This window comes from Mytilus californianus, unplaced genomic scaffold (assembly GCF_021869535.1).
Source record: "Mytilus californianus isolate M0D057914Y unplaced genomic scaffold, xbMytCali1.0.p SCAF_2, whole genome shotgun sequence".
NCBI lineage: Eukaryota > Metazoa > Mollusca > Bivalvia > Mytilida > Mytilidae > Mytilus > Mytilus californianus.
The window spans coordinates 89,667,327-89,691,715 of record NW_026262668.1 but is presented as its reverse complement, the minus strand read 5'-3'; the positions used below and the strand labels follow the sequence as shown (position 1 = coordinate 89,691,715).

General features: G+C 32.1%; 1 protein-coding gene across 4 annotated transcripts; it reads left to right on the top strand.

Moving 5' to 3' along the window:
- The first annotated feature begins 1,860 nt into the window (after positions 1-1,860).
- Positions 1,861-22,101, top strand: LOC127728394 (dipeptidase 1-like). Of its 4 annotated transcripts, none has more exons than XM_052235752.1 (12): positions 1,862-2,006; positions 11,539-11,655; positions 11,748-11,993; positions 12,381-12,561; positions 13,217-13,349; positions 14,188-14,341; positions 15,434-15,500; positions 16,054-16,230; positions 16,765-16,867; positions 18,144-18,219; positions 18,605-18,740; positions 21,470-22,101. In XM_052235752.1, the coding sequence occupies exons 3-12, from the start codon at positions 11,761-11,763 to the stop codon at positions 21,560-21,562; spliced, it is 1,353 nt and encodes a 450-aa protein (XP_052091712.1). In that variant the 5' UTR covers positions 1,862-2,006; positions 11,539-11,655; positions 11,748-11,760; the 3' UTR covers positions 21,563-22,101. The 4 variants fall into 4 exon arrangements, with proteins under 4 accessions (XP_052091711.1, XP_052091712.1, XP_052091710.1 ...); XM_052235753.1 differs by having other exon boundaries at positions 2,001-2,057; XM_052235751.1 differs by lacking the exon at positions 11,539-11,655 and having other exon boundaries at positions 1,861-2,006.
- Positions 22,102-24,389: the final 2,288 nt, after the last annotated feature.

Genomic DNA, 24,389 nt, shown 5'->3' with positions numbered 1-24,389 from the left:
CGAGAAATTTCAAGACAGTATTCAAATGTCAAGAATTTGTCAAGAAATTTTAAGACCATATTCAGAATGTCGAGAATATGTCAAGTAAATTTCATACAAATTTAATATAAATGAGAATTTGTCAAGAAAAATTAAGACACAAGTCATACTTTTGGAGAATGTCGAGTAAAAGTTCATGCAAATTAAGACAAAAACTGGTCTTTTCAGACTTTTAGACTTTTGTAGTGGAGGATGCTTACCCTGTCGAGGCACCCGGTCCTTTTAGAGCTTATGTGATTCCCTCAGTTTTTGTATTTGTTACATTCAGGGGATGCTTACCCTGTCGACCCACCCGCTCCTTTTGGAGCTCATGTGATTCCCTCAGTTTTTGTATTTGTTACATATGAGAGGATGCTTATCCTGTCGAGGCACCCGCTCCTTTTAGAGCTCATGTGATTCCCTTAGTTTTTGTATTTGTTACATATGAGAGGATGCTTACCCTGTCGAGGCACCCGGTCCTTTTAGAGCTTATGTGATTCCCTCAGTTTTTGTATTTGTTACATTCAGGGGATGCTTACCCTGTCGACCCACCCGCTCCTTTTGGAGCTCATGTGATTCCCTCAGTTTTTGTATTTGTTATATTCAGGGGATACTTACCCTGTCGACGCACCCGCTTCTTTCAGAGCTCATGCGATTCCCTCAGTTTTTGTATTTGTTACATTCAGGGGATGCTTACCCTGACGGGGCACCCGCTCCTATTAGATCTCATGTGATTCCCTCAGTTTTTGTATATGTTACATATGAGAGGATGCTTACCCTGTCGAGGCACCCGGTCCTTTTAGAGCTTATGTGATTCCCTCAGTTTTTGTATTTGTTACATTCAGGGGATGCTTACCCTGTCGACCCACCCGCTCCTTTTGGAGCTCATGTGATTCCCTCAGTTTTTGTATTTGTTACATATGAGAGGATGCTTATCCTGTCGAGGCACCCGCTCCTTTTAGAGCTCATGTGATTCCCTTAGTTTTTGTATTTGTTACATATGAGAGGATGCTTACCCTGTTGAGGCACTTGGTCTTTTTAGAGCTCATGTGATTCCCTCAGTTTTTGTATTTGTTACATATGAGAGGGATGCTTACCCTGTCGAGACACCCGCTCCTTTTAGAGCTCATGTGATTCCCTGTTTTTGTATTTGTTACATATGAGAGGATGCTTACCCTGTCGAGGCACCCAGTCCTTTTAAAGCTCATGCGATTCCCTCAGTTTTTGTATTTGTTACATTTGTTTGTATTATAAGTTTTGAACATCGGCTAACTTTACCTGAATAAAAACAAAATACAAATATACTGCGCAAAATAATTTAAGTATCAGTTTTTTCGAATTTTTTTCATATTGATTCTAATTATTCTAGGTATTTATTTGAATATTTTTAACTTAAGTTATTTTTTGCCATTTAACGTAATTCTTTACTTGATTTTTACGGGTTTTTAAATCAAGTTGAATAAATCCACAAGTAATAGCTTTTCAAAAAAAGGCTAGCCGTCTCTTAGCTGATGAAAATGGAAAGTGTTCTCGCTTTGTAGATTAATTCATTCAGAATAGTCTTGCATATCAATCAACAAATTTTACCACTCACGTGAGGTCACACGTTATGAAGTAGTATATCGTTTAACGTTGTGTGTGTTTACAAACTCCAGAAGATTCGGCTATTTATAGATAAAAGTTACCTGTGTACCAATCTCATGAATATGCATGATTAATGACCAGGCAAAATCTAATTGCTAAAATAGAGAGGACAAATCCGATACTCTACGGGATTAAAAGACATTTACTAGGTTTGGATTGTCCAAACCAATCAAGAAACTTTGATTATTCACGTCTCGTAATATCTTCCAATCAGGTAGTAAGAGGCATTCACGCACTGACTGTCCATCGTTCAATTCTTAATAACGTCTACGAGGAGACGTTAATAAACGAGTCATGGCTAAATAAACAAATTCATTCATGTGTACCGAAATGAATATTTAAAGGTTAGTATCAAGGGCTGAATATTTTTACGACGGCATTTTGGTTTTTGTACGGTAAGTTTATTTTTCTTTTAGTGATCATTTCCCTGGTGTACACATGCAAAACTTATTATTGACAGAGTTTGTTCATATATTTGTGTCCTATTTGTGAGATTTAGGCTCTTCTTTAATACTTCTGTCCATTACTATGTATTGGTTTAAATATACAGACGTTGTTTCTCTCATAACTGGTTTACGTTTTTTCCAGTTGATGTGTGAAATTGAGTTGAAATTTTACTTAGGTTTTTGGAGTTAACACGAAGATACAACCTGGCTTTGAAATTTTTAAAGACATCAATAATATTGTCAACCATTTTTAGAATTTTGAGTATTTTTAAAAAGAAACAAAGTTTAAAACTAATCGTTTACTTTTGTTTTCAATTTTGAGTATATTTTTTAGCAGTTAACATTTACATACTGACTGTGATTAGAATGTTAGAAGTTAATAACTTTGTTAATCTTCAAGAAATGTTATGAAATTTGGACAGAAGCTTATTCAAGATAAAAGCAAATTGCATTTGAAGAAAAGTGATTTTAGGATGAAAGGACTAAGATTTTGTCAGTCAGCATTACACTTTTACTCTAACGGCAGCAACATCAGTCGAGACACAGGGTTCCGCGGTTTCCTTTACGAATTATTTTCAAATTTTGCGACGAATTTGTCTGTTTTCTTTATTTCACCACTTTGTTTTTTTAATAATATGGTATTTCGAGGTTATGAAATGTGTTTACTTATTGTATGTTATATTAAATTTTTAAACTGCTCTTCTGTGTTTGAAACATCAAAATATTCAATAATTTAAAAATAAGGAGATGTGGTATGATTGAGACAACTATCATAAGTTGTTTTCATCAAGCACGCTTCTTAAATTAACTTAAAAATAATGCATAAAAATCGGCTTAGTATTGATCTTGGTATTATAATTTTTATATTCGTCTCAACTGAAGCAGGTTTGTTTGCGATTCCTGTGAATTCATGTTGTGCATAGATATTGATTACTTCATCATATATATTATTGATAAATGTTAAGATAACTTTACCAGTATTTTTCTTATTTAGATATAAGAAGATGTGGTATGAGTGCCAATGAGACAACTCTCCATCCAAGTCACAATTTGTAAAAGTAAACCATTATAGGTCAATGTACGGCCTTCAACACGGAGCCTTGGCTCACACCGAACAGCAAGCTATACAGGACCCCAAAAGTGACTAATGTAAAACCATTCAAACAGGAAAACCAACGGTCTAATCTATATAAAAAACGAGAAACGAGTTATTTGTCTGCTATGTGATCAATAGTACACAATGCCCTTCACTCAAACCTGTTTTGAATCTTTTATTAATTCAAAAAAGTGAAAGAAGGTGAACCAGTAGGTTTAAATATCAATGAAAATAAGTTATACATCTCATATTTCATTCTACATTTCACTTTTAATCAAACAAAATATCATTGTTCAAATCACCTGGGGATATTACATAACGTCATTTATAAACTGATCTGTGTACTTATTCAATAATTTGTGAGTTATCAGCTATTGAGAGTGGTTTTATGTGCCCGTTACCTGCATTTATTCTAGTTATCTCTTACTTTGTGACTAGTATTCTTCAGAGTGTCGGCTTTGAGCCTATGATTTGTCGATAGATGAAGATTTAACTCATTTTAAACCATATCAAATGTATATCAAACGAGAAAAGACAATTAAGGGCATACGATAAAGTTTTAATCGCACGGGGATTTTTTTACGAAAATTTGCATACAAGCTATTTTCCCCCTAGTCAATTCAAATATGTAATAAAAAATATATCCTTATGTGCTTTTTTCAGAGATAAATGGGGTCGGAAATTTAGACATTTACACAAAATTTCGGTTTCTTGATCATTTCTATCCGTTTTTGTTTTAAAAGACAAACACGGGCAGGCAGATTATTGTGAAAACATTTGGAAAATCTTCTTTACATAAGTATGCTCTAAATTTTTTGGAAATAATTCATTTTTATCATAGTTTCATGGTTTTAGAACAAAAAAGGCATTTTTGCTGTATGTAATTTATCTAATTTAAAAAAACTCTTCGGCGATTTTTTCAAAAAAATTGCTACAAATAACCTTTCTGCATAATCAACCCAAATGTCATTTTAAAAATGAGGGGTTAGTGTTCTCGTGTTCAAGCTAATGATTAAAATCAGGCGAAAAATGCATTTGGGTAGAATGACATCTCTCCCTGTGGATTGTTGCATTAGGAACTATCACTCTGTTTGTTGTTTAAGATGAAAGCAAATATAACTTTATTCAGAATAATTTTATCGTTCTGAGATGTAATATCTGTGAATGGATTATGTTTTTTATTCTTTCGTCTGCAGTGGTGTTACCAACAAAAAAAGATCATGAAAAAGCAAGTAAAAAAATGATTACAACTTCCCGTCGATAGTTCATTGGTATTCACTGGCAACAATACATCATAAAAAATATCCTTATTTTCAAAACTTAAAGTTCCAATTTTTGTTTCAAATAGCGCTTTTATACTGATTTTATGCCCGTGCAACTAAGAAGACAATTTTTTGTTTAATTTTGGACCTAGAATTTCATGAAAAATGATCTTGTCTCTATTTTTTGTATAATGCCTGCAGATCTGGGTTGTCGGTCATAAACTCTACTCAGTACTCAGACTACAAAATGTGTGCTCGAAACAGCAATCCAGCATTTTGATTGGTCTAATTCTGAGTACAATAACTGGAGCTAGTTTTATTTTTTAGAACCATCACATAATAGTAGGTACTTATATATGACAAACAACTTTCCTGAATTTTTCGTGGTTGGCGGACTTTTTGTGGAAATTTCGACCATTGGACTTCCTGAATTTTTTGTGTAGTACCTGTAGGTATGAGGCTGATATCCCCATCGATATAATTATTAATTATCTATACTGAAAAGCTTGATTTTTGTCGAGCCTAAGTGGTCGAGTGGTCTAGCGGTTCGGGCATAGTGCAAGGCGATTTAGTGCCACGATATCTCAGAAGAAGCAGTTCGAATCCCGGCCAGGGAAGACCAAAAAATTTGCTTCCGCAAATTTACAGATCTAACATTGTTGGGCTGTTATTTAGACGAATTATGTATACAGAATGTGTTTTCAGCCATGTGTCACCATTACTGGTGATCCGATGGATAACATCTGTCGTAGAGTTGTCACTGGTTCAAACGTACTTATATATATATACAAGTCTAAATTGAAAACAACGTTCCAATTTATGATTGCGTTGGATAAAAACCGCAATTTTTATACGTGTGCATTCAAAACAAATTACTTGGTAGAGGGGTCTAAATACAGCACAAACAACATTTTCCAAAAGACCAAATGAGTGAAAAAGTATATTTTAACAAAACGCATTTGACTAGCAGGTCGAACAACTGATGTTCTTAAACCCTGCTGACTGCCTATGGCGATTGCCAAATAATCGGATCACAAGATGTAACAAAATAGATCTTATTACTAATTTATTACCAAACAGAAAACAATAAACTTGCGGAAAAGGTGGTATACCGCAAACATGAGGTGCAAAAATTTGTACACCACTACATGTACAATTAATATCTCTTCAGTGATGTTAGGAATCGAAACGGTATTTGGAAGTTATCATAATTTACCTCAATTTAGGATAGACTCTTGAATTTTGAAAGAGTCAAAATAGGATGAACGGATCATTTTAACCCGAAGGCAAATATAATACATAAACAAGTCTAAATTGAAAACAACGTTCAAACCTATGATTGAGTTGGATAAAAACCGCAGTTTTAATACGTGTGCATGCAAAACAAATATCTTGGTAGAGGGGTCTAAATACAGCACAAACAACATTTTCCAAAAGACCAAATGAGTGAAAAAGTACATTTTAACAAAACGCATTTTGACTAGCAGGTCGAACAACTGATGTTCTTAAACCCTGCTGACTGCCATTGGCGATTGCCAAATAAACGGATCACAAGATGTAACAAAAAAGATCTTATTATTAATTTATTACCAAACAGAAAACAACAAACTTGCGGAAAAGATGGTATACCGCAAACATAAGGTGCAAAAATTTGTACACCATATCCGGATTTCGACAATTAATGTCTCTTCAGTGATGTTAGGAATCGAAACGGTATTTGGAAAGCCATATAATTTACCTCAAATTAGGATATACTCTTGAATTTTGAAAGAGTCAAAATAGGATGAACGGATCATATCAACACGAAGGCAAATATAATACATAAACAAGTCTAAATTGAAAACAACGTTCAAACCTATGATTGCGTTGGATAAAAACCGCAATTTTTATACGTGTACATGCAAAACAAATTTCTTGGTAAAGGGGTCTAAATACAGCACAAACAACATTTTCCAAAAGACCAAAAAAGTGACAAAGTATATTTTAACAAAACGCATTTGACTAGCAGGCCGTACACCGGATGTTCTTAAACCCTGCTGACTGCCATTGGCGATTGTCAAATAAAATGATCACCAGATGTAACAAAATGGATCTTAAATATTAATTTAATATTAAACAGAAAACAATAAACTTGCGTTAAAGATGGTATACCGCAAACAAAAGGTGCAAAAATATATATCGGTATTTATCAAAAGTAGAGCTGCAATTTATTCTTTCTTGTACATATGTATTTATATCATTAAATGGAAACTTTAAAACTATTCCTATTTTTCCTTGACTGTTGATCGTCTACGCAAAAGCCCACTAATACCGGTATGTGACCTAATGAACGTAATAAATGGAATCCAAAACTACTGAAAATTTGCAACACTTTGAGACCTTCATGATATGTCCGATAAATATGTCACTGTCAAGCGACACCTCTATGATGACTTTTTCTATGTAAAAAGGAAGGAAGTAGCTCATTCAAATTTTGGATAAATGTACCTGAATTAACTAATAAAAGACCAATATCTCAGTTATATTAATTTCACAGCGATTGATTTGTTTTTCCAAAAAGGGATAAGATTATTTTGTTAGAGCTTTGATCAGATCGCTTTTTACATCGCGATGACCGTGAGGGCATTCCGATGTATTGTTGCCGACGAGGTTTCTACTTACGTAACTTTCGTGTTTGACTGGTAACCGATCTATAAATACGCGGACATTATCGAGTGCAAAATAACATTCCTTATCGCTTGTTATAAATTCATTTCTTAAATGAATACTCATAAAATATTTTTTGTTTAGAACATAAATTAATAATATGAAAATGTTTTGTCGTTAGAAATATATATATATACAATTAAAAAATCATTGATAATATCTATGCACACGTACAGAAAAATTGTGTTAACGCATGCGGAGGAATATCTCAAGAACGTTTTGCGGGAAAATATCAATGCCTGCTCAAATCCAATCTATTAGAAAAATCATATTATTACAGAAGAGTGTCCACCATGCACTTGCACTGCACTATTATTAGAATAGTAAAATAGAATGATATACAAATGGATGAAAATAATATTTCATACATGTAACTGTTATATAAAAAAATTATTATAATATATAACAACAAACCAGAGTATAATGATTTGTATCACTACAATATAATAGTTATTACGGTGACGTTGAATTCCCTGTCATTCATTCATTATCCACACACGAACTTGTCTCCGAAAAAATATATCTCTGTACATTAACCTCACTTTCAGGTATACAGATGTGATTTTTTTTTCTGAGACAAGTGTTTGTGACCATCCACAAGAACTTGCGGTCATCCGATGTTCAGTACTTCAGTACTTTGATTAATATTTCTATGTATTCATTAAATGTATAATTGGAAACTTTTCGTATAGCGAAGTTACTAGGTTTATTACGGGCGTGTTTCGACTACATTCGGTTTTAGACTAAATTAAAACATTAGTATTTAGTCCAGAAGAAACAGACATACTGTTTACCTAAAGTTTATGCACCGTCATTGTCAACAGAGCAAACAGAGAAATCCTGATAAATAGACTTATACGATAAGAACTCGTCCTTGAGTCTCTGGGGGATAGTTATCTCAATGGCAATCATACCATATTATCCTTATTTTTTACTTTTATTATTACATTAAATTGTAAAATCTCTTTCCTTGAATTCATTCGAATAACAACACCAATGTATTTATCATTTAAAAATGATTCTTGTTATTTTAACTTTGGCTGTTTTATAATTTATGATTGTTTTTGTTTTTGTTTTTTTTTTTTTGTGTCGAATTAAACTGTGTTTTAAAAACTATTTTCATGGTTCAGTGGTTATAGTTAAGTTTTTGTGTTTTGGTCCGTTTTTCTTATACTTTATGCAATAGGTCTTCTATATTTGGTGTATGGAATAATTGTAAGGTGTACATGTCCAACTGGCAGGTGTCATCTGACTTTGACCTCATTTTCATGGTTCAGTGGTCAAAGTTAAGTTTTTGAGTTTTGGTCTTTTTTCTAATACTATATGCAATAAGTCAACTATATTTGGTGTATGGAAATATTTTATGATGTACATGTCAGTCTCGCAGGTTTTATTTGACCTTGACCTCATTTTCATGGTTCATTGCTCAGTGTTAAGTTTATGTGTTTCGGTCTGTTTTTCTTATACTATAAGCAATAGGTCAACTATATTTGTTGTATGGAAGGATTGTAAGCTGTTCATGTCTGTCTGGTATGGTTCATCTGACCTTGACCTCATTTTCACGATTCATTGGTCAATGTTTAGTTTTCTTGGTTAAGTCTTTTTCTTAGAAACTATAAGAAATAGGTCAACTATATTTAGTCTATTGAATGATTGTAAGGTGTACATGTATTTCTCGTTTGGTTTATATGACCTTGACTTCATTTTCTTGTTTATGTAATAGTTGTAGTAAAACTTTCATTTAGGACTATCAACATAATATCAATGGTTAGTAAAGAAGGCGAGACATTTCAGCGTGTGCACTCTTGTTATACTATTTACCTGTATTTACACATGTTTTTGTCGCAAATAAAATGCCAATTGGCGCAAAAGCAAAGAACCGGAATTAAATAATGAAGAAGACAACATCATGAAGGACTATATGCTATTTAGTGCATAAATAAATAGTCTTATTATAAGTAGTAGATACACCTTGAGGGCGTTATTGTCAATGCAGAATGATAGTTTTCAATAATTTAACAGGGGGTCTTTCAGCGATTTGACCATGCATATGTTGTTATTGAACAGCATGATAAATGCAGGGTATTCAATTTCATTTAACGACATCTTGGTGTAAATATATATATTTCTTGTTTTATTTCTTTTGTGTTATTGAATTTTTGTGAGGTTAAATAGCGTTTTGTCCGTCCATATATACATTTATGGTGCGTCTGGCACATTTTGAAATTAAGAAGCAGTACACCAAACTATATGGTGTATGGGGGAACTCGGAAGAATCCCTTTGGAAACTATTGTAAAACGTAAAATGGTCCTATTTTCTATTCCTACATTGTTTCTGTACCTCATAATCATAAGGAATAAAAAAAAACGAAAAAATGAACGAAAATAACTGTTTTAAATTGTACATCTTTTTATTAAACAAACAGTATCCTCCGAAAAATAAGTGGCTGCTACATGTATCATCATAAGTATTTAAAACGGACTGCTATCTTTTAAGAATCACGACAAGCCGTGAAAATTTCGAATTCTGCTGTTAAATTATATTTAACTAAGATTTTAAGATTTTTAGAACATTTGATTCTTATACAGTTTTTTGGTTTTTAGACATATCATTAAAATTGCCTGCTGGAAAAAAGTGGCTGCTATCTTGATTGGCTCCTAAAAGTGTGTGCCAGCTTAGTCTGGTAGAATTCAGGATTCTGTAACAATTTCTTTTTTTATTATATCTTGATAATTTTAACATTATACCAGCATGAATAACTGTCAAATGCCTTACGTAAGTCTATAATATAAAAATAAGGCGATTAGGTATCATTGCCAATGAGACAACTATCCACCAAAGTTCAAACAAAGTGGATGTAAGCATTTATAGGCAACCGTACAGCCTGTGGCAATCATATGATATCTCCTTATTATTATATATATACTTTCTTGCATCCTAATTTGCGATATTCATCAAATATAATGCATTGACTATTCTATTTTGATTTAAATAAACTTAATATGTCCTTTGATTGAGTTAAGCTATTTCAGTTGATATTTTATAGTGTGTCTTTCTATGTTGTGATGTTACACTATTGTTTCCGAAAAAAGGGTGAAGGTTTGGTACCATTAAAACGTTTAAACCCGCTGCATTTGTTCGCACTTGTCCTAAGTCAGGAATCTGATGTTCAGTAGTTGTCGTTTGTTGATGTGGTTCATAAGTGTTTCTCGTTTCTCGTTTTTTATACAGATTAGACCGTTGGTTTTCCCGTTTGAATGGTTTTACACTAGTAATTTTTGGGGCCCTTTATAGCTTACTGTTCGGTGTGAGCCAAGGCTCCGTGTTGAAGACCGTACTGTGACCTATAATGGTTTACTTTTATAAATTTTGACTTGGATGGAGAGTTGGCTCATTGGCACTCATACCACATCTTCTTATATCTACTAATTGAAGAAAGAAAACCCGTGCTTATATTGAAAATGTTATCTTCATTTTCACACATCTACATCAATGGACAGAATTAGTAATTACCGATCATAGATAATTATTACTTGTTCATTAAACTTGTCATTTAGGCTTTAGATAAATCTATTGTATTGCATACAGAATGACAATTTTATCATAATGAAGTGATAGACTAATTGATAAATTAATCAAAATTTGGATTATACTCTACACGGCGCACCATTTTTGCCAACCTGAGGGGGATGACACGTGCGACCGGTGACACCCCTGGATCCGCTTCTGTATAACAGTAACTGACAAAATTTGTTAATACATGTACAAATGGTGAGCCGAAACTTGACGTTAATAACTGAAAAATGATACAACCTTCTTATAGTGACTGCAAGACATAATCTAAGTCTGATGATATTTGTTCAGTAAGTGGTTGATACAGATCTATATTTTAATTAGATTGGTGGTTGATACTAGTCGGCGGATATCACTTACTTGTGATGTAGGGCTTTATCTATTAAATAAATATAAGTATAGCTTTAAACACTTGTGATTTGATTAAATTTATCATTATGTACTTTATTTTTATTTTCTATTGTCATATTGCTTTAACAATTAGTTTTTGTTTATCCCTTTTTCTTTTATGTACTTTGGTGTTTTGTTTGTCTCTTGCTTATTATGTAATATTAGGCAATTAATTAAGATTATATATATAATAAGGTTAGGTTAGTAAGGAATATACACACGTCGGCTGTATGTTTACGAAAACACTAAGTAGATACATTTTTCATACTTTACTTTACAAGTATTTTAACATATTATGTTTGATATTGACCTCTAAAGTTTAATTTAAGAGTTCTTTATGACATATCCACAGAGTACCTTACAGAAGCATTACGGTAGGTAACTTTAGTTTTTTTTTTGCAGGATTATAGCAAAATTTGATCTGCAGTCTTACATACATGTATAAATATTAGAAAAAATTTCGGAAGGAGAAGAAGCAATTAGAACTAATCGACTTTATATTGTGTCGTTCTGCTTGAGGTTAGTAGTTGGGTTTTCTCCGTGGATTGCCTTAGTTATCCTTTTTCTTCAATTAATTGAATTATTGCTTATAAATTCATTTTCTTATACAGACGACTTTGAATAATGGAATTCCACAACTTGAGCGAAGAAAACAACAGTACAAATTCTGTACGGGCACTTGTATCTAAAAAAAAGAAATCGCGACAGAATGTTTGTTTTTATGGGTTTCTGATATCTGCATTAATAGGAATTATGATTGGATTAGCCATTGGGATACCTTTAGCAAAGCGTGATTCTCCTGATCAGAATGTACAAGAAGCTCAAAATGTACTAAAACAGTATCCTTTAATTGATGGGTACGTATAAATTATGATATGAAGTATTTTAATTCATCTTGTAAGTATTGATTCGTAAGTATTAAAAATATGCAATATGTCTCATTTTTAAATTATAAATTGATATTGAAGAAAGCTTACCGTACTAATAAACATTAAAATCTTAAATAAAAGGATAACTGGAATTGCGAAAAATATCGGATTGTACAAACAGAGAGCAAGGCTGTAAAAAGTCAAACATAATTTATAAAGTACGTGAAGTCTAAACGTTCAACATAAATTCAACAAATTCAACATAAGTTTTTTTTATACGACAAATTATTTCAGATTTTAAGTTGTGCGAATACTATTGCAGCTATATGAACTGTCTCTTTGTGTACATGTATATCTTTTATATATCAATTTTAGTCACAATGATTTACCATGGCAATATCGACAATATGTTAAAAACAAAGTCTACGAAGTGAACCTAAGAGAAGACACTAGAATACAATGGACAAACACAACAAATATGACTAGTTATGATTTTCCTAGATTACCACCACAAACTGACATTCCAAGATTAAAGCAAGGCATGGTTGGCGCTCAGGTAAATGATTTCAAATGTGAATAAGGAAGGTCTACTTATTAATTAAATAGGAAGAAAGAATTAAATTTGTTTCATAAACGGTTCCATATACGATTTTTGTAATAATTATGAAAATATCACCATCTCCAAATCCATCTGTTCAAAAGAGGATCCATTTGTTTTCCGGTAGTCTATCGATTTGAAGGGTTAACCTTGCGATTAACATTTACTATTGTTAATAATCTCGTTTGGTAGATCTAGACAAGTACAACTCCCTCTCATGTCGTTAGCCAGTAGAAAAAAATTGTCAAAACTACTTTTGGGTCTTCCCACTGTTTGTAAATATATGTGTAAAATCTTTTAATCGGTATATGATATCTATCATAATAATAAAAACTTATGTATATACACGGTTGTCTTTTAACTCTTAGTTGTCAAAAATTACCACCACATATTTTGTACCACCTTCGTGAAAGTATACGACATATATAGATACACGTTACAACTCTGTGATTGTTTGATGTACATAATATACATCCTCTTTTCCAAACCCGTCCTATAAAGCAAGAAGGGATTCATGACCTCGTCCTATAAAGCAAATCAAGTTTTTGGTATCATGTAATGCAAAATATGAAAAAAGTAATTTACTTCAATTTATCTTTTTCTGATTTATTAGTTTTGGGCAGCATTCGGTCCATGTTCTGCAACTGGAAAGGATGCAATACGTATTGGTATGGACCAAGTTGATGTGATTCATAAATTTGTGAATAAGTATGATGACACCTTTGAACTAGTGACAACTGCACAAGGTAACTTAATGACTAAGTCTGATACAATATCTGTAATAAAAATCTACTTGGAAGGAAGTTTACATGCAACGTATACGACTCCATTACAAAAAAATATTAGGAAATGATACCTCTGGATATTTGCCATGCAATTACGATGATCTCAAAGTGATTGTACTGTAGACTGGTACCCGGCCGTTATTTGACAAGTTTGACAATATTGTATATATATAGTTATAATTCCGAAGGCGTACTGAATATTTTAACGTTAAATAGATGCAATCAAATGCAAAAGGTAACTTTTGGTCATGTATTTCGTTAGCACAATCAATACGAAAAGATCCTGACAAGGATAGACGATAACAATGTAATCCGTAGTCTAGTCACACTTAATTATTCGAGGCTTTTCCCATTGTTTCAATTTACCGAAAGCTAACGGTATGATATGTTTTGGAGAACCAAAGCTAAATAGAACCTTTGGCGTTTACGGTATAATACTTTACTCGAGGGGGTTGATTATTGTTCTATATCTATAATAATTATACCTTTAAGACGTGAATAGAAAATTTTACAATGAAAATATATTACGTAAAGCATGCCAGTAGCAAAGCAATTATTTTACGAAACTATAAATCATACCATATAAAAAAGTTTTGAGTATACATTGTATGTGTCGCATGTTCATTGATTCATATGTGTTGTTGAGATCATTCTTATTCATTTTTTGTTCTATGATTACGACACATTTTTTTGTTTTTGTTGTAAGATGTAAAATAAAATAACCTAATTCTTTTATCCAATTTTATTGCATTTTGAAAATTAAAACAATGATTGATAATTATACTTTGTTCTCGTTCAGGTATACTTGATGCATATCTCTCAAGGAACAGAATTGCGAGTCTGATTGGTTTAGAAGGTGGTCACATGATTAGTAATACATTGGGAGTTTTGCGGTCATTTTATTCATTAGGGGTTAGATATATGACATTAACTCACAGCTGTGACACTTCATGGTAATGTTTATGTCCATTCAATTAGAATGATCTTTAACTTTAAGAACATCCCAACACCTTCTACGGTCAATTTTCTCTGGGTAATACCAACTTTTTATATAATAAAATCAGAGACATATAGTGTATTGTTATGTATCTCATAACATAAACTATAAACTGAAAGCTTCAAATCGAAATGTATTTTTTTAAATAACGCAAATACCACATAAAAATGAGGAGACGTATCATGATTCTCACTGAGACAACTATCCATAAAAAAACAAAGGAGCTAGGAGTAAATGTGAACAATGACCAAAACCTAATCGTAAAGTAAGCTATAAAACAATCCGGGATGAAAATGTGAAATGGGATATATAAACGTCTGATTTATATTACAATAACAAACTATGACAGGTAGCAACCAACAAAACAACCACGGGATTATAGTTTCCTGACATGGGGCATTAAGATTGTTGCGGGCTTATACCATATATGTAATCATGTTAGTTAGTGATCAACCCTATATCTAACCTTGAACACAACATAACAATCAGTTGGAAAAGCTTGTCCCATAAGATGGGTACTACATATACATGTAAGCACAAAACAAATAAAAAAAAAAGACAAAAGACAAAAAGTTTAACAGTACTCGAAGCTACTGAAAGCTAGCTCAAAGCTCTATTTCAAAACTAAATTCTCCAAGAGCGAAATGGCAATAAACGAAAACAAAATCAAGTCAGCAAAAACTACAAAGAAAGTAAAAAAATGCATTACAAAACCTACCAAAAAAAAAGTCGGAGGTAATCTGACTTCAAAGGTGGTCCGAAAAGTTCAGGAGTTTCTGCTCCTCCATACTTATAACAAATAAAAATCTTGTGATATATATAGCTACATGTATTCAGTAAATATGTTTTGAATTTTGGGTTTTAATTCTGAAATGTATAATAAATGGAAACTTTCGAATATCTTTTTTTTAACAAAACGATTATTTTTACATGTAAATTTAGACATTTATTCAATTACTATTTCTTTTTACACTCAATTTTTGTTTTGAATGTTGAAAACTTTGTCATTTTAAGATCAATAATACGTTAAAGTATTTGTGTTTTAAAGGGCAGATAACTGGAAACAAGATTTAAACACGACCGGTTCACGACGCGGTTTATCGGCATTTGGAGAGGTAACATTATTAATACATTAAACTGTTACTTTTGTAAATATAAACGGGTGTTAATTTAGAAAAGTAACTACAAAGAATTTATGAAAAAAATAATAAGACACAACATAATATAACAAAATAAATACAGCTGATTTTTGTTTTTTTTTGTTTTTTTTTTGCATGTCCAATGATATCTATGTGTTTATGTTTTGAAACATCACGGAATGGTTTCCGTATGTCGCACAACAGCAAAATGAAACATGTTCCATTCCACCTTACTTCACGACAAACATATTTGTTGGTCTTGATCGTACACATGAAGATTATAAAAAAACACGTGTAATGTACAAACACAAATAATATCATACAATTTTAGCTTCGAATTCAGTTGTTGTCAATCATTCAAAATGATAAAAAAAACAATGCATGGGAAACATGTGATAAAATATTATTTAATGTTTATTTGGATGAATGTCTATATGTAAATATTGCGTTATTGAAATGTGTATCTAAGGTACGGTTTCATGGTGTTTTTGAATGCTAATAAAATACATCTAATGATATCAATTTGTAGATAGTTGTCAAAGAGATGAACCGCCTCGGCATGATAATAGACCTGGCTCATGTAGCTAAACAGACGATGATTGACGCCATTAAAATATCAGCTGCACCGGTTATCTTCAGTCATTCGTCAGCTTTTGAAAAATGCGAGCACTACCGAAATGTACAGAACGATGTTCTAGAGATGGTGGTACGTATTTATTAATATAAGTTTATTAATACCGGTTACGCTTATTTGTATACTATAAACTACGCTTCAGTGTTAAACTTCAATCTTATCTGAATTGAAGCTAAAATATAAAGTTAGTCTACGATTTTTATTTTTAGGGACGTTCAGGCAATTTACACATACTTCATCTTAACACTTAGTCAAACACTGTTAGATCTGTAAATTGGCAGTAGTAAATTATTTCGTTTTTCGTTCTTCTTCTGTGACATTGTTCAAATCTGCCTGCACTGTGTCCCGCGCTCTACACATCTCGGCTATATAAGGGGTAACTTCTTGGGTTGAGTTATGTGTTTCGATGTTTTGACCTTATCTAGTGTTGTTAAATAGTACAAACTGTATTGGTGCGGTGACGGAATACCTTGCAGATCAGCAGTTTCTATTGGATTGAATCATTGAAAACTAAATTGTTTTAAATTAGCACCCATGATGCAGCTGAAAAAACAAAATGAAAGGAAGATACCTAGTTACAAATACATATATGCAATTATTTAACAGAAAAACAATACTGGTTTGGTAATGGTAAATTTCTACGACGGATATATCAGTAAAGGATGTCTTCCAGTAAATGCTACAGAATCAACCATGCAGCACGTGATTGGTAATTATACATACTAAACATGTGTTTAAGTTCAATCTTATCTAAACTTTTAAATTATACATACTTCACGTCCACTTGTATTTGTAGTATTTGTATTTTTATCCATCTGATGAGTTAAGCCTCTTTCAACTGATTTTCATAGTTCGTTCTTATGTTGTACTGTGACACCACTGTCCCAGGTTAGGGGGAGGGTTGGGATCCCGCTAACATGTTTAACCCCGCCACATTCTGTATGTATGTGCCTGTCCCAAGTCAGGAGCCTGCAATTCAGTGGTTGTCGTTTGTTTATGTGTTACATATTTGTTATTCGTTCATTTTTTGTACATAAATTAGGCCGTTAGTTTTCTCGTTTGAATTGTTTTACATTGTCATTTCGGGGCCTTTTATAGCTGACTGTGCGGTATGGGCTTTGCTCATTGTTGAAGGCCGTACGGTGACCTATAGTTGTTAATCTCTGTGTTATTTGGTCTCTTGTGGAGAGTTGTCTCATTGGCAATCATACCACATCTTCTTTCTTATATATACAAAATTAATTGAGTTTGAAGAAAATGGGGTTTATTCCGTAATAGAATGATAAAGAAAAAAACATAAATACTTTGTCTTTGCCAAAGATTATCAATAATTGTTTCCCAAAAAGAAAAAGAGAAACAATATTTTGGAATATAAAGCTATTAACACATTAAGTTTTATACGTTTTGTAATGCCAAACTAAGTAGTTCAGAGAATTTATAGAATGATGTGTTATGACTTTTTTTATCATTATGAATCAGTTGAGGCAATCGTTATGTTTTATTATGTAGTAATCATGTAGTGAAATCTTCATCAGTTTCAACTCTGCATTGCACTTACATTAATCAGATGAATAAGTAAGAATTAGTTTCATGTATAATGTATTGATCCCATTAATCATGGAAGTATTGTATTGTCAATATGTCAGAATGTTCGGCAATAGACGAATGTAGACAAACACTGTTAAAGCATCATTTTGTAAACAGACCAAATATTTTAAAATTTCAAGATCTTATGAATAGCAACAACCCGTCTGAATTAAACAAACTGTGCAAATTGATACGAATAATTATTAAATTAAAATGCCTAGAATTTCCTGGGTAACCACTTTATGTCTCTGCTTTACATTTGTACTTACATTTTATATTATGTATTTTAATTTATTTGCATGTGTCTCTTTACCATTGTACTTTGGTTTATGAGAATAAAGATATATATGCAATAATGTAGGAATTTTTAGTACAATTATTTATTTATCTTAACACAGATCATATTAATTACATCAAAGACTTTATTGGTGTAGACTATGTCGGTATTGGTGCAGATTACGATGGAGTTCCAACGTAAGATTTTTTTTATTTTATCTAAATGAAATATTGTACTCGCTGTTAACAATAATTGTACATGTATATCTGTACTACGCTGATACACTTGTCTCAGCAAAGTTATATGTTACATTTGTAATTAGTAACAGAAGTCCGCGGAATTCATTTTGATGTTTATATTTTGCATTTTTGTTTCGTTTTCATAGTGTTTATATTAAAATTGAACAAGTATTTTAAACATGTTATGTTATCCTCTAATTATTTACTAATGTAAAAAAGTAATAAACTTTAAGACTCTCATGGAAGTTTCTATGCATTGCGTTTTTTACAACGCAATGCATAGAAACTTGAAAATAATATATATTAAGATGAAACAGAGTGGGACTTTTTTTTTAATTTACAGCTTGCCGGTTGGTTTAGAAGATGTATCAAAGTATCCGGATTTGTTTGGAAAACTCAGAGCAGATGGATGGTCTACCGAAGATCTTAAGAAGTTGGCAGGAGAAAACTTTATACGAGTGTTTAAAGATGTTGAAAAGGTACCTGTTAATAAGGTTAAGACGCGTTGCCTTGAAACATAATTGAACTAGCTCACATATTTATACTTGCTTCACCCTGCCACATTTTGTATGTGCCTGTCCTTATTCAGGAGCCAGTAATTAGTAATGGTCGCTGTTTGCCTGTTTTTTTCTTTTCTTTCGTTTTTAGTTTTAGAATAAATCTGGCCGTTGGTTTTCTCAATTGAATTGTTTCACATTTTGTCATGTCGGGGCCTTTTATAGCAAGCTATACGAGCTTTGCTTGTTGTTGTCGAACTGTCATCTATAGTGGTTTGTATCCTCGTCTATTGGTCAATGGTGTATAGTTTTCTCAATGGCAACCATGTCACATCTACATATTTTGTTTATCGTGAAATGTATTTTCACAGCCTGATATAACAGTATAAACTTAAATGATACCACATTTAGGATGATGCAGTATGTAAGCATTTCAAAAATAAGATTTTCACCAATCGTGCCCAAAAGAAATTTTGGGAATCCGAAAGTATTCATTGGAGAAGTTCTAGTATGCTAATTTGTTGACAATAAGATCTTCATGCATTAAATAATTTAAGTTCCAGTATAGAAGTATAGTAAAGAGCTATTTAGAGTTATCTTATCAGTATTTGTCGAATTTGTTGCTTGGAAGTAAACTATAATTTTTTTTTAAGTTGAAATGCAATACAATGGAGTGTTTTTTAGTCAATAGCTTTAACATAAAAGCAAGATTGACGAGGATATTAGAATTGACGTAATACTATTGTTTGGTTCTTTAAGACAGATATTATCTTTTCACATCATGCAATCTACAATTAAAACTGTGAAAACGGTGTTTTCCGATTGCCCCACTTATTGAAATTACATGTAAAAAAAGTAATTAAATAAGGAAGATGTTTCAAATTGTTTGACTATGATAAGTGTAAAAATAATTTGTCTCCTCTCAGTTATCTACTTTTGCGGGTATAATGGGTCATGAATATCTGTTTACTGGTAACGCGTTAGCAGAACTAGCAAACAGATATCTGTAAAAATCAAATCAAAAAGTATAACCTACCAATTTCCAAATTCAAATCTATTTTATTTTTAGGCTTTTCTCATCACTTGGCGTCCGTCGTACGTCGTCGTTCGATAACTTTTACAAAAATCTTCTCCTCTGAAACTACTGGACAAAATTTAACCAAACTTGGCCACAATCATCATTGGGGTACCTAGTTTTAAAAATATGTCCGATGACCCGCTTCCCAACCAAGATGGCCGACATAGCTAAAAATAGAACATAGAGGTAAAATGCAAGTTTTGTGTATTATTTTTATAACCGTTACTAATAGAGAAATTCTGACAGGACAAAAATGTTCAGAATGTTGAACTCTACCAATTGTTCGTTGACGTCAAAACTGTCAGGCGACGTCTTATAGAAGTTATTGCCCTTAAATGTTTATCTTGAAAACTATAATAGAAAGATAAAAGTTGCAAAAATGATCAGCAAGACAAGATCTACGAATAATTATGCATGGTCGTAATCGTCATTCGACTCCTAATTAGAGTTATTGCCCTTTGATGACGGTTTTTACCAATTTTTTACGTTTTTGCCTTATATCTTAAAAATTATGATAGATAGATAGAAACTTTAATCAGCAAAAATGATCAGCAAGACAAGATCTTCATTTAAAACAAGTGGAGGAAATTTTCTGAAGACTCCTTAATGAAGTTATTGCCCTTAAATGCCGATTGTTACCATTTATTTTGCGTTTTGCCTTATTTAATAAAATTTATAATAGATAAGTAGGAACTTTAAAAAACAAAAATATATCAGCAAGGCAAGATCCACAAAAAAGTAAATTTTTGCCGATATTTTTACTGTATTTAAACTAAACAGACAAAATGATCAGCTATTCAAGATCAACAAAACAGAAATTTTTGTCATGATTTCTATTTTTGTTTAAAATGTTGGAGAGAGTCCATTGTTGATTATGCACATAGACCTAGGTGAGCGACACATGCTCTTTAGAGCCTCTAGTTTCTATTGCATCTTAAAGAAAACATTATGATATCATCTATTTCAGAAAAGTTTAGATCAAGTCTAAGCACAGTTTCAGACTAACGATCATGGAAATAGCATGTGCAATTTTCAATTGGTCTTGAACTATTTTGATAGATTTATTAAAAAGTAAATATTAGGGTAAAGAAGCTACATTTCTGACAACAAGTAAAATTTTGTTATTAACAATATGTGACCCACAGCATTATTAACATCAGGTACGAAAACAATATCAAGTACATTTTTTTTAATGACAACAATTCAAAACTCAAATAAAAAGGCAGCGTCTTCATAATTGAGCAAATTTTGTCAATGTTGCGCCATTTGAACTAGAAATTGAACAAAAATGGCTTTATTCTAAATGTCCGACGTCTGGCCTGCGTGTGCAAGTTTCGATTAAACAGGTCAGTTAAAAATATGCTTACCTCTAGGCGTCTTACATTTTCTAATGAAGTTTGGTTGCTGTCCATCTTTTGTGATGTTAAGTTTATCGCAATTCATACAGGCAGTAATTCCAAGAAACCGATCTTTTGGTAATGTCAAACAGAGAATTGTTACTTTTTGGCAATTATGAAATGTTTCAACTTGGCTTGTGACCACACCTGATTTTTGTAACATATTTCTGACAATAAATTTTCCTGTATCTCTATAAACGCAAAACAGTACTGACTTGTACATATTTCTCATTTAGGTTAAAGAGAAACAAAAGACATTTCAACCATACGAGGACATTTTACCAGAAGATGAAGCTGTTCCAAACCGCATGTGTTATACATCCTTTTAAAGCAAAACATGATAGATATGTATATATATATATATATATTATATCTAAGTTCTCAATAAATTTGAGATATGACGCTTATGGTATATTTTATAAACTGCAATATATTGAAAAATCAAAATGACGATGTTTTAAAAGATTAAATTAAAACTTTCAATTCTGTATATATGTCAACCGAATTTGTATAAGTTAATGTTAATGAAAAGAAATCTGAATTTTGTATATATAGATATATATCTACAAAAAAAGTTATATTCTAGTACAATACTATCTATTAAAAACTAAGCGAGATTCACTTAATAATTATTGTCGGCTTATTAATAACTTAGACTACATGTCAATTAATAATATTGTATATTGTTCTGTCCATTGTAATTAATTTTGTCATTCATATAGGAGCTGAATTTGTCACTTGTTATATACTGCAGGACGTGTGTATACATTTGTTTACTGAATATTACCCTTGTTGACTGAGGTGGAACTTGTATTATAATAAATGTGTACTTTTTTTCTCTTGAATAGTAAAATATAAAGATATTTTCCTTCTAACTTGAAATACCACGAGTATAAAGTATCGGTTTACAGTATGAAACATAGACACTTCATATGCATGTCCCCTTTATCTTTCAAAGATTCTTACAAGTATTCTCACTACATTCAAAGAATGCCTTCAGAACTTTCATGAAGAGAGGTACTCTACAAGCTGTGTCATAAGACATGGATTGGAAATAATTCAAAAGATTTGCTGATATAGAGTGAGAGACCTATATTCGCCGCATAATTCGCTCATTTCCACTTACATCCGACCTACATTCGAATATTTGGAACTTTTTATAAAGGTTTCAGAAATTTAACTATATCAAAAAAATGTTTGATAAAGAAATTATCTTCAAAACATTGTTTAATTGTTCTAAAAACGAACGCAAACTCAAGAGGAAATCAAGTTGTTCGTGTACCATGGGGGACACATTTTCGCCGCAATGTATGATATGACCATCCTCATTATCTTCGTATATTATAAAAACGAATGTTTGCAATTACATGAATTAGCTTGAGAGATCATTCCTATACGATTTTTCTCACAAATATTTACTTTAAGACTGCGCATGATTGCCATATAAATCTTACATAATTGCCAAAATCATTTAAAAACACCTGCGTATTTTCTCAATATGTGCGAATAACCTTGGAAATGGGGTAAAGAGGAATATCAACAATTGTAACATTGCAAACAGCCTTTACCATCTATTTAGGCAAGTATTGAGTAAAGGCACACACATTTTACAGAAAAAATAGCAAAACGGCGAAAATGTGTCCAAGGCGAATATGCGCCACCCACTCTATATTCATTAAAAAGCACCCAAATATTGCACGAATTTCAAAATCTTCAACAAAATGTACATTACAAACTTTAGATCATCTGCATCTTTCTACTAAATAGTCTTTATTTTAATCGAAGAGAAAAATCCAGTCTTGGTCAAACCACACGTATTCTAATCACATGTACTTGCAGATAGTGTCCCTTTGTTTATCGACTTGCTTATGTGGTAATATGAAATAAAATTTAAACAAATCTTGCTTGTACATGTTAAAGATACTGAAGAACACTCCTTTTATTTCACTTTCATATCATCATGATGATGACCTTTCAATGAGTTTTCTTTATATTGATGCTGATGACCTATTTACAAACTTGATGATTTCAGTTTGATATTATTCACTTCCAATTTTTGAGTAGTACCATCCTGTCTTTCCACACATATGACGTTTATATATGAAAATAAGTAGTATTGATTGGTGAATATCGACATTTCAGTGAACTGAAGTATCACGTTAATGAAATTAAATAGTAACAAATTTGCCGCACTGTACGTGCATTTATACTTTTGTAGGTTAAATTTAAGTATGATATTTGTTTTTTTTTGCGAATGTTTCTGGAATAATCTCCTTCATGAACGCTGGAACTCAAGTGGCGGAACTAGAAATTTTCATAAGAGGGGGGGCACTGACTGCCACTGCCATAGAGGGGGCCCGCTCCAGTCATGCTTCAGTGAATCCCTAGATAATCAATCAAAAACATGAACACATAAACTATCAAAAGGAAAAGAAATAATATAATGTATCAATAAATTTCCCTTGGAGTTCGGTATTTTTGTTATTTTACTTTTTTCATGACACAAAACCACTACACGCACATGCATTAAAAATAAACAAAAGTAAAGTTACAGAACTTATTTCTGTTCACAGTGAGGCCTTCAACATGAGCAAAACATTTACATTTTACTGCAAGTTCAACACTTACTCCGGTTTTAGCAGGATTCTTTGCTACAAATGTAGATGTCGATCACTGTACACCTGTCAATCATGGAACTCAACGACTCTATTTAAAAAACATCTTACGATTTAAATTGATCGTAAGTTTTACTGAAATGTGTGTATTTCTACTCTTAAGATTTTTTTGTGAAAAGAGTCGCAGATGCGGAGACTATAGCTAGGTACCATCTTAGGCCTTGAAATATAATGGATAGTTACATATCTTGTAAGATAGTAAGGACAACCATCTGAAAACTGTTACAAATGTACGATCTATCAACAACACCTATAACAAAAGATGCAACCTGATAGTGTAATTTAAAAATTTTGAATTAAACAAACCAAACAAACAAGCATTTCCTGCAATAGTATGTGCATACAAATAAATAATCTTGCCTCTATGTGTTAATTGAATACAAATTCTTGAAAGTCATCAGTTTGTTTAAGCCATTGTGAAATAAAAATAAAACATTTATATAATCCACAATGTAATAGTTTTCAGGAATACTACAAAAAA